We start from the raw sequence: 15,320 nt of genomic DNA, 5'->3' as shown, positions 1-15,320 counted from the left end.
TGCTTCTACCATAAATTTCTGCATCAATTCGCAGTCTGATCATTATCTACCCCCCCTGCTGTTGTTCACAGCTCAGATCACATTAAGCAGCTTGACAGACGTTTCTCCTGTACGCATGTGAACGTATCAGATGATAAGGTGGACTAAAGCCTATAAATACGGCTGTCTGAGTGTCCGGTGAGCTTAAACTCCGCTGCGCCACCTGAGGATCTCTGCCACCGTCCTTCCTCCTGCGGTCGACTGTTCTTATGTGGAGATCAGCACTATCAGAAGACTCATTTTCACGATCTTTCGTGGATGAATCAATCGCGTCCTCGATCTGTTAATACAATGTCTTTCTGTGCGTAAAATGCCGCGCTTAGTGCGTCCTGGCGCGGACGTTTCCTTGGAAAATGTGCGGTGTCAGTCGCGTTTCCTTCACGCCCCGCTGCTGTGGATCGGTGCTGAGCAGGAGTGGCATCTCGGCGACAAAATCTGGATGAAAGAGCGTCCTTTAGAGCTCAGGCATGCATCGAGTAGTGAGATCATTGGCGTTATAAATATCCCCGTGCCAGCAGAACAACTCCAGCTACTGCAGCCGGGGTAATGCCCAGGAGCGCTGCATGTAGGGACTCCACACGTGTGTGCGCACGGTTTCTGGTGCCCAGACCTCAGGAGCGACACCAAAATGCTAGAAGTGGCCTAGCGAGTGTCTCCTTTGTGGAAGAATGAATGTTCCTCTTTACCTTCTGACCTTCGCTCACTTGATTCTCGCCGCCGCCGGAGCACAGCACGTCTCTTTGGAGCGCCAACTTCTGGAGGAAGGGATCAGTTCGGGACGCAGGACTTGCAGGCTCTACTGTAGGGTTGGCATCGGTTTCCATCTCCAGATTCATCCCGACGGCAGAGTCAACGGCAGCCATGAGCCCAACCAGCTGAGTAAGTCATTCACTCCGGTTTCACGGTACATGGAGCAGCACAACCACTAAATTATACACGTCTGACGCGCAGTGCGTCCCGTTGAGAATGCGCACTTGGATTTGTCCAAATTGAATCCCTTCTGTTTGCACTTGTATCTATTTTGAATGACATCGCTGGAAGTTATAACAATAATCATTTACACAGGAAGAGTGTAAGGACCGCGCACCTAAACTTAGGCTAGCTGACCCTGTGAAATATCTTAGCAGCGGCCATCTGGTTGACGAGTCTTGTTTGTGCCTCTCCGGGATGTTGGCAGGTAGACTATTTGTGGAAGTAACAGGTGCAGCAGTGAGACACCAGGATGTGTTGGATTGCCAATCAGCACGATTGTCATCACAACACCGCTACTCCAAACACTGCAAAAAATATCCACCATAAAAAAAAAAAACTTCCACGATTATAAAGTCTGTTATTGAATCTTCAAATTGTCTTTACCTCAAAACTAGTGGAAATATTGTTTTCTATGACAAATCAACTTATTTTTTAAATGAAAGACATCACACTCAAATAAATAAAAAGGAAATTGAGAAACTAGTCAAGATAATTCTTGAAATAAACATATTTACATGGGGAATTAGTTTTTTTCATATATAAATCTTGTTTCAGTTGATTTACTAAATATATGATATCTGGAATTAAAAAACATCAGCCCAGATTTCTGCTGTACTATGTATTTCTCCAGGATCTACTAATGTAAGAACTACAGCCGGACAGATATTTTTAAGACTGACACCAATATTTGAATGTTTTTAAAATGATGATATTCATTTTTTTTTAAACTTAAACACATCACATAAACAAACATTTATAGGAACCCCTTAAATGTGGTTGTTAAAAATGTGATATGTAGACATTTTGCAGCTCTCTCTGATGGACAAACTTTGAAACATTATTTCTAAATGACCTCAAACTGTATTTTTGTTTTACAGTTTCTTGTAACTTATCAGCTGATACAATATATCTGTGACTGGATAATATAGGGCAATATATTGTCCTCTTATCAGCCAGTTTACCAGTCTATCTCTTGTAAAAAAGTGGGGATGTTCAAATATAGCTTAACAAGAAAGACTGAAAAATGTCATTAGGGCACTTGCATCAAATCCAAATACATCAGTTTTAAGATTTTTATACATGTGACAATGTCTCAAAATAAGTCAGATGACTAAGATCAAGATTTCACTGAAATTTATTTTTCTCCATTTGAAAATATCTTTACTTAAAAATAAGAAATTAACAATCAAAACTTGTGCTTCACATACTCAGATGATATTAGATTATTATCAGTTTGCAGATGCATCCAGAAACACAACAAAGTAAGTCCGTTAACAGGAGTTTTGCCTTCAACTTTTTTATGAAAAAAAACATCTATTTTTCTATATTTCAAATGCTCAAAGCGACATCACCATCCTGCATTCAGAGGTTTGTCATGTGTCATCTACCCCAGAAGACTAAAGTCATAAATCAGATTTTTAGTTTTTTACTGCACCATCAGATCCCTCATCGCTCATCCGCTGACGAAACGGTCGAAGCTCACCGTGAAAGTGCACTTGTGCCTCCATTTCATGGTCCCCTTTAGAAGAGTTGTCAGGTTACATGGATTTCAAGGCGACAGCCATGTGGCTTTGGCTCCTGCATGACAGCACTGGAGACGACCAGCAGACTGGAATTTCTTAGATTTGTAATATGAAGATTTTTTTTTTTTTTTTTTTTACCATCAGACTGCATTAGATACAAGTTAGATGTCATATCACTGCTCTGGAGATAATCTCAGATAGTAAAAACACTGTTCAGGAACTGCAGAGACAATGATCCTCTATTTAAGTTGCATTTCTTTTCTTTTTTTTTAACTTTCATTCATTCTGGGAAATCTGACTGAGCTTGGTGCTGTACAGCAGTCACACTGATTTACCAATACTGTGTGAATATCAGTATTTTATTAATCGTAAGCGATATCTGTTCAGAACTTCCTTCCTGTCTACAGTTTCATAAATACACCATGTTAAACTCACAATGTTCTCTTATTGCAGTTTTGGATTTATTTGACAGATGCAGGTATTGCAACCAGGAAAATGTCTGGATGGAGCTTTGCTTTCTGTGTACATTTCTTGTGTTTATTTTATTGCTCAATTATGGTTTTATCATATTTAATTATTTGTTTAATAGCCTAAAATATGCCTGAGTTTCTCCTATGAACTAGTGTGGTGTCACTGGTTTCAGTAGGCAGTTTCTTTGTTCCGTGAGAGTCCAGAAGAACCCACAGTGGTATGATCCATTATTCTGTATTACAGAGTTTAGAGTTAGAGTTTAATCTAATTTTAGGCTTTACTCCATGTACAATATTTTCTCTTAAGAGTTACGTTGATATGCATCTTAAGAAAAATATGTTTTGGTAAAAAAAAAAAAGGAACTGCTACCAAGACCACCCTTTTATCAACATAAGAGAAGCAATGTTTATACAAAATGATTGCTGTCAATGGTTTTCACTGTTATACTATATCAACAATACTGGCTTCTCACAACTAAAGTGTGATCAAAGAAATATAGTTTAGGTGATTAAATGGTGATTTTAAGCTTGCGGAAAGTTTGTGGATTTGATTAAATCTTAAAAAACTTTAACAGTGACTTGAAAAAAGATGCAAAATTAGACCTCTGGTGTTGAACTCAAACATTTTATATGCCATTCCACTGCAACAACCCCACACTTTTATTGTTCCAACTTTTTACTGTTTCCACTGAACCTCACACAACTTCCTGCTTTGGCCATTTATGATGTAAATCTCTATTGCAAATTATTTGCATATGAATTAAATTTGTAGGAGATTCGGTTGTACTGGTGAAGCAGTCCTCCATATTTGGTCACTAAATAGTCTTTCTTATGTTGTCTCTTGTTTAGGTGCCTTGCTAAAGAGCAAAATGGTAGTAGTTGCTGACAGTGGGAGATACATTTCTTACTCTTCAATACCATATAGACCAGCAAGTCTTGCAGCATTATTTGTGTTTTCACTCAAAATATATAACAGCATAATTACAGTAAGTTTCATTTATTGTGACAGTGATAAATGTGATAAAATACAAAATCTACACAGTAGGAAATCACCATGCTTAGATTCTTAACGGCGGATGGTGTTGCTAAGAGTATCATTTCAGCCGAGAAGCTACAAAAACAAATACAAAAGACATAGCAGAGTTATTATTAGTTCTGTGTGTATCTATTTGGTCTTTCCTAATATGCTCACCATCTCTCATTGTTGAAATTCCCTCTGGTCGCCAGTAGAGGTTGATAAAGATATTTATATTTCTTCATTGATTCTTTAATTAAAACTCACCTGAAAAAGAAAACAAATTAATGGACAAAATAAACGTAAAACTGTGGAAAAGGTGCAGCTGAAGTGGAGTTGACATGACAGCAGAAGAACAGGTCATGTCACCTCTGTTACCCAGATGGCGGAGGAGCGACGAGATACAGAAAATGACAAGGGGAGTAAAAATACATGCTGTCACTCATCAATCATCAGAGCATGTTGTTTGTCCTCCCAGGTGTCCTGGAGCTCTTTGCGGTTTCTCAGGGGGTCATAGGCATCAAAGGGGTCTACAGTAACAGATTCCTGGCCATGAATAAAAGAGGACGGCTCCACGCCACCGTAAGTATCCCACATGCGCATGCTTCTCCTGGAGCTCCACAAACTGTTTCTGTACGTTGCTATGCACTCTTATATTCACTCTGAACACATCCATACAGCAATCTGTGCAGTGCTACTGAATGTTATCTTGAGGGGGACATTTATTTGCATAGAACAAGTGTTAATTTGAGTGTTGTTTGTCCACTCTCACAGCTTAAAATGTTAAACTAGCTCTGATGGGTTTGGATTTATAAAAAGGACCTTGCTAATGTTTACACTCATAGTGAAATTGAGGTCGAGGGTCTGACTGTGCATGTTTCTAATTGGAAGCACAGGTTTCTGTTTACATCTAATAAAATTAGTTATTTATGATATAGTTGCATTCATTGATTTTTTTTTGGGGGGGGGGGTATTTGAGGACAGAAGAACTCTGATGGTCACATATTCTGACATATTTTCACCTTATGAACTTGTTATGGCTAACATGTTAGCAACAACTGCCTCCTCATGCATTATCATCCCACTGAAGTCTGTTTGTGTCCAATATTCACTTTCTTTTTAGCTCTAGTTTGGTCTCCACCAACTACTGAGAAAAATGAGCCGCTAGGTGCAAGCTAGTCGAACTTTGTCTGTCTGTTGTTTCGTGTTGGGTAGGTAGTGTACAGTGGGTTTATCAGTGCCTGCTGGAGCGACTGAACGATAAAGTCAAAATTATGAACTACAAGAGGCTAACAATCTCTGCAGAGATGCTGAGTTGGGTAATCATTTTCAGTAGGTTTGTTTTGTGGTTTTGTGTGGTGGAAATAAGGTGATAAAGGTGTTCAGTACCACACACTTGCTTGTTTGCTCTGTTCAGAAGAGAGTTTCTTGTTGTGTTTAATTAAATCTTCTAGCTTTTCTGAGCTTTCAACTGCTTTTCATGGTTATATTGCACATAAGGTCAGCAATAAACTTCCAAGCTCAAAGTATTATATCATTTATTTCTGACTTTCTGAGCAGACTCCCAGCCAGGGTTCATACCCGTCGCCTGAATTAAATTTGGCCAAAATCTGTGAATCCGCTTCTTATTATTCTCTCCTCTGCTGCAGCCCAACTCAATTTGAACCCATGAAACAAGTGTATTTCTCCATTAAAACCTTGCCTAGTGCGGCTATATTTGTTTTATTTATTAGTTTGAACAGCTTTGCATCTGTGCTGCATGACAAAATCCCTAAATCTGACATCAGCATGTCATGGCATACTTCTGTAATCTTTAGCCACAGTTTCGAAGACTTTCAAATCCCCCCAAACACACAGTAAGCCCAAATCTTCCCACAGCAGCTTGGCCTTGCTGCCGTCAGCGGGCCGGCCGGCCAGCCAGCAGCCAACCCCACTGACAAGTCATCTGTGGGAGCCTTGGCAGGCGTAGAGATAGAAGCAGCTCCCTATTAGCATGTGTTAATGGGAAGAGCAGACTAAGTCCTGTCTGGGATGGCTGATAATATACAGAAGAGTGAGCCACAAAGTGAAAATCAATATGTTGAGTAAACAATCAGTCAGGGAAGCAACAATCAGAGAGCCGGAGCGTCTGTGAGGCTGTGAGCTGCTGCTGGTGTGCCTGCTGAGCGACAGCGATTTATGCCCCCTCAGCTCCTAGTATTGTTTCATGAAACCCTGTCAGCGGGGAGTGGTGTGGCATCTTCTATCAAAGTGCGTTCTTAGCCACTGCTTGTTAGAAATGCACTAATGTGAACTCTGAGCTCTCTACCAGCAGATATATATATAGTTATATTCAGTTGTCATTCCAGCTTATAAGAAAATTACAGACTTCCTCGGGGTCAAAGCACGTTCCAAACAAGATTTAAATATGAAGTGAAACAGCACAGGCGTGGAGCAAAACAACACTCTGCAGGGTACCACCACAAAATAAAGACCTGATCATTTTTTGTTCTGCTGGAAGTTTGTCATGCATAGCCATGGTCTGAGTCAGTGGGACTTTCGTTCTTGTGGTCCAACATGTCTGCAATCCAGTCTCATCTGCCGCCATCTCCTGTTCCAAACTATCAAAATATGTCAGAGCTGTTCTAGAGGCAGAAAAAAAATCTCACTGGTTGAGTTAAAGGTCAAACAGTTTCTCTGATTTAGTAAGTGAATGTCGTGTTCACGTCAAATGGGATGGATGGTAGAGATGGGAGACGGTTGTATTATTGCACAGTTAAGATTTAAATACCAGATCCATTAAATGTGGCTTGACAACGTTGCTCCAAAGCAAGATGTTGTCACAACTCCTGGCTGAATTGTGATTAAACTTCTCATAGATATACCTGGTCCCCAGATAAAAGAACCCCTAATGATTTTGGTTACTGCCTGACCTTTCCCCTTGGATGAGCACTTTGCCCCATGACAAAGAATCTCTAAACTAATAGACAGATTTCCATGGAATTTGTTGTTAATATGCACCACTGTCCCCGGTGGATGAATCATGATGCTTTCCCTTTTAGCATCAACAACAGGCTGAAATTTTTACATATGAAATCAAATCAAAACATCAAAATATAATGTACATTCATGTTCCCAATAGGAAGAACCCCTTTCCCTGAATACTAACCCCTGCACTCTGAGAGACTTGGTGCACCTGATTTGACTTTTATCAGCCTATTGAATAGGTGTTATCATCACACATCTGTCCCAGATATACAGGCTAGTAGGAGCCTACAACCTACTAGTAGGTTCAGGAGGCCGTTATCACCCATTTATTTCAAGTTTCTGTCTGTGAAAACAAAAAAACATGTTTTCTTCTCAATGGAAAATGCGATATTTTGAGATAGTTTCTGCATTAAAATGTGTTTTGATAACATTTCTAGGGAGAAATGTGCATTTTTTTATTTTCATAATCTTCGTTAAGTGAATATATGCGATGTTTAGTTTGTCAGTTAGTACGAGGATTTTATCATTGCTATGGTGGTGACTATGGACACTGATATGGCTGAAACCATGTAGTTGCATGTTGATTTATTGTGTATCTGAGCTGCGATGTTGTTTATGTTATTTTATGTAACTGTTTGATGATGTTCTGATGGAGTTAACATTAACCGTATTGTATTGTTGAGTTAACACAGTGACAGTTAGGAAAATACTTTCCTGGCAGGTCCTCCAGTCAGCCAATCACAAAGCTTCAAATTCTGGATTTCAAATTCAGTTCATCCCTGGGGCATGTTCTTTTATTGAAAGAACATCAAACAGCTGAATGCCGAAACCGTCTTAAAATACTGCATTTTCCATTGAGAATAAAACAGACATTTTTTTTGTTTGTCATGTGACAGCACATGCCTGATAACAGGCCTTCTGCGCCTGCTGGGCTCCACCAACATTGGCTTATTGAAATAAATGGGTGATAACAGCCTCCTGAACCTACTATCAGGTTTAGTAGGCCCCTAATAGCCCATATATTTGGAGCAGATGTGTGATGATAACGCCTATTCAATAGGATGATAACAGTCAAATCGGGTGCTTGTTCTCTGGCTCCAACTGTTGCAGTTGGAGCTTATTTTGCCGCAGCAGCTCTGCCTCAGAAATATTTGTATAAGTAAAACTCCAATCTGTGGCTACAGCTGCACTGAGCTATTTAACTGCCTTGATGATTTGGGGTGGATGTAAACCTGGGGGGCCACAGACAGACTCGGGCCTCATGTCGGGGTGTCAGGTGACACCCTGAACCTTATCTTGTTGCATCGTCTGTCATATTTAATATTTAGATGTTTTCACAGAGGCAATTTATTGGCTGAATAATAAGCGAGGAGACAGATGCACATTATGCCACATGACCTTCTCTGCAAGCCATCACAAACATAATCTTTTGAGAGGTGAAAGGGTCATCTGCATTTGTAGAGCAAACAGTGAGCGATCGAGGGAGAGGGAGAGAGAGAGAAAGGCAGAAATACATGGAAGAGAACTAAAACTAGAGCATATTGCTGCCAAAAATGCTGATATACCATTAAGTATTTTATTAGAAAAATGTACAAAACATTAATAACTTCATGTTTTTGATTTCTGACATTTTTTGAATTCTGTCTCAGACACTGAAAACACTTATTTATGTCAGATCAAGTGTTTCACAACTACCTAACCATAATGCCACCGGTAGGTCAAAGTTTCCTCTTTAAATATGCAGTTGAATATCTCATCATCTATTAGATGGACTGGCACAAAGTTGTGTGCAGACATTGTATGTGTATTGCATATGTATGACAATGTGTGACTTTTCCTATAGTGCCATCAGCAGGTTGACTCTTTTGATTTTGAGTGAAATGTCTCTACAAATGCTGGATAGTTTGCAGTGAACTTTAGTACTTTAGACATTTGTGTCCCACACAGGATGAATTTTAATAACTTTGGTGATCCCTGACTTTCCATCTAGTGCTATCATCAGGTCAAACTTTTTATTTGTCAAAAGCTTTGGTTTATGACCAAATACTTGCAAAACTAAAGATATTCCCCTCAGCCTCATCTGCACCTTGTTTTTAGTGCTAATTAGCAAATGATAGCATGACAAGATGCTAAACTAAGATGGTGATTATGGTAAAATCAAAAGCTTTGACACACCTTCCCATTCCCTTGAATGAGAAATTGTGTCCAAAGCTTTTGACTGTTACGGTGTATGAACATGAACATACTAGGGGTTTGCCCAAATACAAATATGTTATTCGGCAAAGCACAAATAGTGGGTTCTTATGAATATTTGTTTCATACAAAGTTTTTGGGAAGAAAAAAAAAAAAGTCAAATACTAGCATGCAGGTCGGCTACATCTCTATCTCAGTCTCTCTCCTCTGCTCCACTGTTACGTCTATCAGCAGGTCTCAACGAGGGGAGTCACATCCACCTGCTGCATGACGCACATTTCCTAATATGAACATCACTCCTGGAGCTACAGACACTTTAATTTTCTAAAATTAAAGGCGTAATAAAAACAAAAAAACTGTATTTTTAGGCCTCTTTCCACTTTAATTCGAATACAAATACAAATAATTTTGCTGCCTCAACAAATACAGATACAAATAAAAATACTGGGCCCACTGTGCCTGTAAGTACAGGCTCACACAACTGTTAGCATGGCTGTTCAAAATAAGAAGCATCATTTTGCATTCAGAGAGTGTTTCCCTGGAAAGAGCTACCTGATTGTTGAGAAAAGTGAATATAAAAACTGACTGACTAACTGCATTAGGATTAAATGTCATTACTTGGTGTCAAGTCTTTTTAGTCAGTTACAAACCTTGTCCCTAAAGCTTGTTTCATATTAGAGTAGAGTCAGAGTGTGGTCTTAGTTCAGTTTTTAATCTCAGATTTAATTAGAATTTGAATTAATAAAGCACTGGGTCTGTATGGTGGTGAGAACCAACAGGAGACATTTGTGAAGAATTATTATTTGGGTAGAGGAAAAGTAAAAGTTAGTCATCAGTAACTTTCCACCTCTGCCCTCAATACCCTGAGGATCATGGGAAAGGTCCTTTTAAAAGAGTGTGACCAATCCAGCAGGGCAAGAGCCAGGTTAAACAGCTGTACAAGCATTATGATTTTAACAATAAGATCTCTGGAATCTGGCTGCAACCATTAAATCCTATGAAACACTGCAGGGGCTAAAGCTTCTTCCTGGTATGCATGCTTGTGTGTGTGTGTGCATATGTCCCTGTTTGTGAGAGCACATTCATGCATGCTCCAATGGATTTGTTTCCAAATGTGTAATTCCCTGACTGGTACCAGAGCTGGTATGTTGCTTAAATGTAGCGTTCTGTTAAATAATTGCAATCCACCCATAGCAGTAACTCTGGTGTTCTGTACAATTTTCTAATCATCTTTAAAGACAACAGCCAAAAGGAACTGTCGGTCACTTTGAATAACTTAAATGTTCTGCTGCGGCCGCGGCGTGCTCTCTTGTGACTGGCATGTTTACCAAACGCTGTAATGACATCATTTTCTGCTATGCTGCACTCCTCAGCAAAGCAGAACAGTTTGTTTTATTTCAGAATGGCAGGCGGTTATACAAGGAAGTCCTACTGCAGCAAGAAAGCAGGCATCCCTGGGTACATGTCAGAGTTTCCCACCCCAGATATTTTTAGGTACAAAACAGGGGAACATTCAATGAATATCCCAGATTCTGACCATTAGATATGGTGTAGCAGAATGTGAGTTATAGGGAAATATTACCTTTACAGTGTAAGTAAGGGTGTAATGGTGCAAAGAACAACAATGTTTTCTGCATGATTTTTGGTTTGGTATGCGACTTTGTTTCAGTTTAACAATCGAGTAATTACAGTCTAATACTTTCTAATTACAGTTTGTTTTAACAAAAACTCAGAAGTTCCACCCAGAAAGTTTTTGGCAGCGTTTCAGGTGTTGTCTGCTTGTCAAACAATTACAGTCATGTTAGACCAGCAGCGGTGGAGGAAGTATTCAGATCCTTCAGATTACTGTAATTGATGGATTAGAATAGAAGCAGCAGTTTAATATTGAAGCAGGTCAAAGTGGAGGTCATTCTAACTACTTCATACGCTCTTTGTTTAAACTATAACAAAATGTTCTATAAGATGATCATATTTTTTATCTAAAACCTAATGCAAAGTAATTAGTCTCTACAGATGTCAAATACATCTAGTAAATAGTAATAGAGCAGAAGTATGTGAAGTATGTGAAGAAGTTAAGTGTTGTAAAATGGAAATACTTACATAAAGTTGAAGAATCTCAAAATTGTACTTTAAACAGACTACTTGAAGACATGTTCTTACTGCTCATATAGCTTGCACAATTGGCATGGCCTCCGCACATGAGAAGCCAGAAAAAGCCTTCGATATCATCTCCTGTTTGAGATATTTTTGGTTTCTCAGTAAATTATAGCAGCATTGGCCAAGGAGTAGTGGGAAAACTGTCAACACTGTTCAACCCAAGTCATCTAACATGATGTCATGACTCTGGAAATAGAAACATCAAATATGCTAAATCATTTTGATAGCAACACATGTGTGATAAATATCTCAAAACATCTGAAGTAGATCGATTGAACATGTCACATATGTTCAAAGAACTGTCTTTACTGACAGCAACTGATGCACAATTCTGTGAAATGCAGATATGTTGTAAGAAATAAATTGATCTGAGGAACAACAGCCCGGGTGATTCAGGCAGTAGTTCTTGATGAAGTTAATGCATCAGCCATAATGAGGTTTGAGCCAGTACAAAGGAGGCGCTGCTGCTTTCAGTCAAAGCATCACTGGGATAAGAAAAGTCATTTAGATGACTTTGAAACCTGACCACAAGATGAAAGTTAAGTCTCCTCAGTCATTTTGGAGATATCTCAGTTTAACAAGAGCTAACCCAATCAGATATTTTGTTCTGCAAACTGCAAAGGAGCTGTGCAGCAAGCAATTACAGGTTGATAGGGGCGAGCATTCAACATTTTCCCTACTCTGAATGCTGTTGTAATGATGGTATTACACACACAAGCATGATACAGCCCTGTGTAATTGGAAATTCAATTTTTTTCTGCTTCAATCTTATAGATTATACAATAGGTCTAATATCAGTTCTCATTTTGTTCTCATAATGTATGAAACGACAGTGTGTAATGTCTGTAGGGATCAACCTGCAGAGAATAATCAGTGCCTCTGCAGCTCCTCTCGGCTTAACGGAGCTTTATAGCAAGTTTCAGCTCATTGTTTGGTGTCCGGCTGCAACTTTACTGTCTTGGTTCACTCTCTTTACTGTCTTGGTTCACTCTCAGCGCTCTCATAGTGTTGTTTTCATCCATGGAGGCAGCTGTTTTTCAGAGAAAAAACTCTAAAAAGCCACTGTACACTACCTGCTCAGCACCAAATGGCAAACAGACACAGTTAGCTGTAGACTAACTGGTGAACATAGTGAAGCATTTAGCAGCTAAAGAGCCAGATATTTCCCTCAGGAGTCGGTAGAGAGCAAAAACAGAGCAAATATTGGACTTGCATTCACCACATGGACAGAAACACAGCTCCCGATGAATGATAATGTTGCTCCATAACTGCTGGATGTGGAAATACACAACTGTTTGCTAACAAGCTCAACATACCAACTTAAAAGGTGATGGTATGTCATGTTGAGTTCACAACTTTTTTCTGTTGAAAACTAGTGGACAGGTTTAAAGAGAAACAAATGACAAACTGATCCCTCGGTGATCTGTGCATAAGGACAGCAGACCTACTGTAACATCACAGAAAGTTTCTCACAGTAGCAATGAACGTGTGTGCATTCGTGTCAGATCAGTCTTAACGAGAAAATGAAATTGCATCAGTGGGGAGACTCTGGCGGAGGTCAGGTTCCAGATGCTTGTTGATGAGCGCTTCCTTGTAAAGGAATAAGGACCATTACTTTTTCTTTCCATGACTTGATGGCAATTATCTAAGGAGCAGCTAACAAGAGAAACACAGGGTTAGGTTACATGGTTGCATGCAAACAGACTTTCCACATGTTCGCAATGCTGAGCGTTGTTTACATGTGGACAGATCCACTATCATGTACTAAGAACTCATTACTTGGTGCATTTTTATACCTACAGTTCATTTGCTCTGGTCTGAATCAGTGGGTGAGCTGGAGCGAGAACATAAATACAGGAAGAAAGTCTTGAAGAAATCTGCCCAAATATCATGAAGGCAACATACTCCGTCGCTAGTCCGAGCCTGACTTTGATTCATTCTCTGGTTAGCTGCTAGCTGATTTCTGCATCCCAGCATGCAAAGCACACAAACCAGAACCAAGGGGGAAAAGAACCAGTTCGATTCAACCAGATTAGACAATGCAGTAATTAATCAAAATTAATCAAAAATTGTCTTGAACTACAATGAACCACAGTTTTCTAGTTAAGTACCATCAGATTAATTGGCAAGTGAAAAACTGGCAAGAAGTAACACTTTCCTTCCTTCTTTTCTAGGAATTGTTTACAGATGACTGTAAGTTCAGGGAGCGTTTCCAGGAGAACAGCTACAACACCTACGCCTCAGTAATCCACAGGAACCACAGGACTGGTCGCGAGTGGTTCGTGGCCCTCAACAAGAGAGGGAAAGCTAAGATGGGCTCCAGCCCGCGGGTCAAATCTCAGCATGTCTCCACCCACTTTTTGCCCAGGGTCAGCCTGCACGACAAGGGCGAGCGCGGCTTCACCATCACAGACAGGAGCAAAGAGAGGCGGAAAACCCCGCCGCCGCCGCCTCCCAAACCTCCCCTGGTGAAAGCTAACGTCCATGCGGGCACAGTGCCGAGACGTACACAAGTCAAGTACTGGCCCAAGTACCGGTTTGGGTAGATGTCACAGAGTTTGGCTCTATGTGGGGGATACGTGGTTCATAGACGTTGCACATATAAGTAACTGACCTGCCCAAAGAACAGACAGGTCATTTATCACCTTCAAAGCATTCCGGGTATCTATGACTTTTGTGAAAAACCTCAAAGGGCTGCCAGACCCAACTACGGAGCTTTTCTTTGTTGAAGCTATGATCATGGTTAGAAGTTGTCTTTTCCACTTGAACTGATGATGCTTCATTTTATGTTGTCATCCATGTACATGGTGAACTTCAGCAGAGACCCAGTTTGATTAAAAAATCTCTGAGATGCTGTATGTATGCTATAATGAGATGCTGTTAAAGCTGAAATCCATAACTTCCTGCATGTTGTCGGTCAGATACTGAAAAGAGTTTTTGATTATACAGCAACGATACAGTAGAAGAGTTATCCATGTTTTGCTATCCAGCTAGCTGACTGAAAATGTCTTCAATCAACCAGGTAACATCCTCTATTTTTTTTTTGTTTGCTAAGAGACTGTACCAACATTATTAGGGGGTCCAGAAAAAGTGAGAGTTAAGTATTTATATTATATTTTAAGGTAGTCTGAATTTTTTGGTGAGCAGGGGAGTCTTTCTTTTACCCTAGATTTAAAGTTTGTTTCCACACTGAGATTTATTGTTAAAAAAAAGAACAAAAAAAACATAATGTGTTTTCTCATAAGCACAAAACAACAATCTCTGTATCGCAGCTTTATGCTCCTCATCACTATCTACTAATCGCTAACACAGGACCAGCAGAATACACCTAGATCTTTATAATTATTATTCATTGAACATTATTTCTAGCAAAGAATGGATATTTTCTTTACTAACAATGGATCCCACTTCTTCTTTAGATTTAGCAGTTCCAACCCCCCCTCCCTCCCCACCCCAGTACCTTTTGTACAATCCCTAAAGTGACACACCAGATAGAACAGAACGAGGCAGATTTTAATATACAAAAGTTATTTCAGAGTTTGTTTTGTTGTATGGTACAACTCTAATTTGAACAGAATTTATTAATAGATTTTATTTCAAAATGTGTTTTATAGCAAACAACCAATAAACAAGTTTAAAGCTGAATGAGATGATTTAAACAATAGCTACAATACATTTATTTGATACATCTAAAATGAGGACGGAAGTTAAAAATGACAACACATCAGCAGTACACTCCACCATGTACCATATAGGTGGTAAAAAAATAGGATATTGAACCAAAAAAAAAGTTGTGGATTTCAGCTTCCAACAGTAAAATATAACTGTTATAACATGTCTGCTCTCCCTGATGTTTAAACTATAAATGATGTGATAAATTTGACTGTGAGACATATTTCACAGCCACTTTGGAGACACTCAAACCTGGCTGCTTGGAAATTGCTTTAAACATGTCTCCTGCCTAAACATAAGAACCGACCAACT

General features: G+C 39.5%; 1 protein-coding gene across 1 annotated transcript; it reads left to right on the top strand.

Annotated features, from left to right (window-relative positions):
- Positions 1 to 613: 613 nt before the first annotated feature.
- fgf5 (fibroblast growth factor 5) lies at positions 614 to 15,050 on the top strand. Its single transcript, XM_067572330.1, has 3 exons — positions 614 to 918; positions 4,498 to 4,601; positions 13,511 to 15,050. Exons 1-3 carry the CDS (start codon positions 708 to 710, stop codon positions 13,880 to 13,882), a joined length of 687 nt encoding a protein of 228 aa, XP_067428431.1. The 5' UTR covers positions 614 to 707; the 3' UTR covers positions 13,883 to 15,050.
- Positions 15,051 to 15,320: the final 270 nt, after the last annotated feature.

Source organism: Thunnus thynnus, chromosome 2 (genome assembly GCF_963924715.1).
Source record: "Thunnus thynnus chromosome 2, fThuThy2.1, whole genome shotgun sequence".
Taxonomy (NCBI): Eukaryota; Metazoa; Chordata; class Actinopteri; order Scombriformes; family Scombridae; genus Thunnus; species Thunnus thynnus.
Note: the sequence above shows the minus strand (reverse complement) of the source record. Positions and strands in the feature narration are given on the sequence as shown.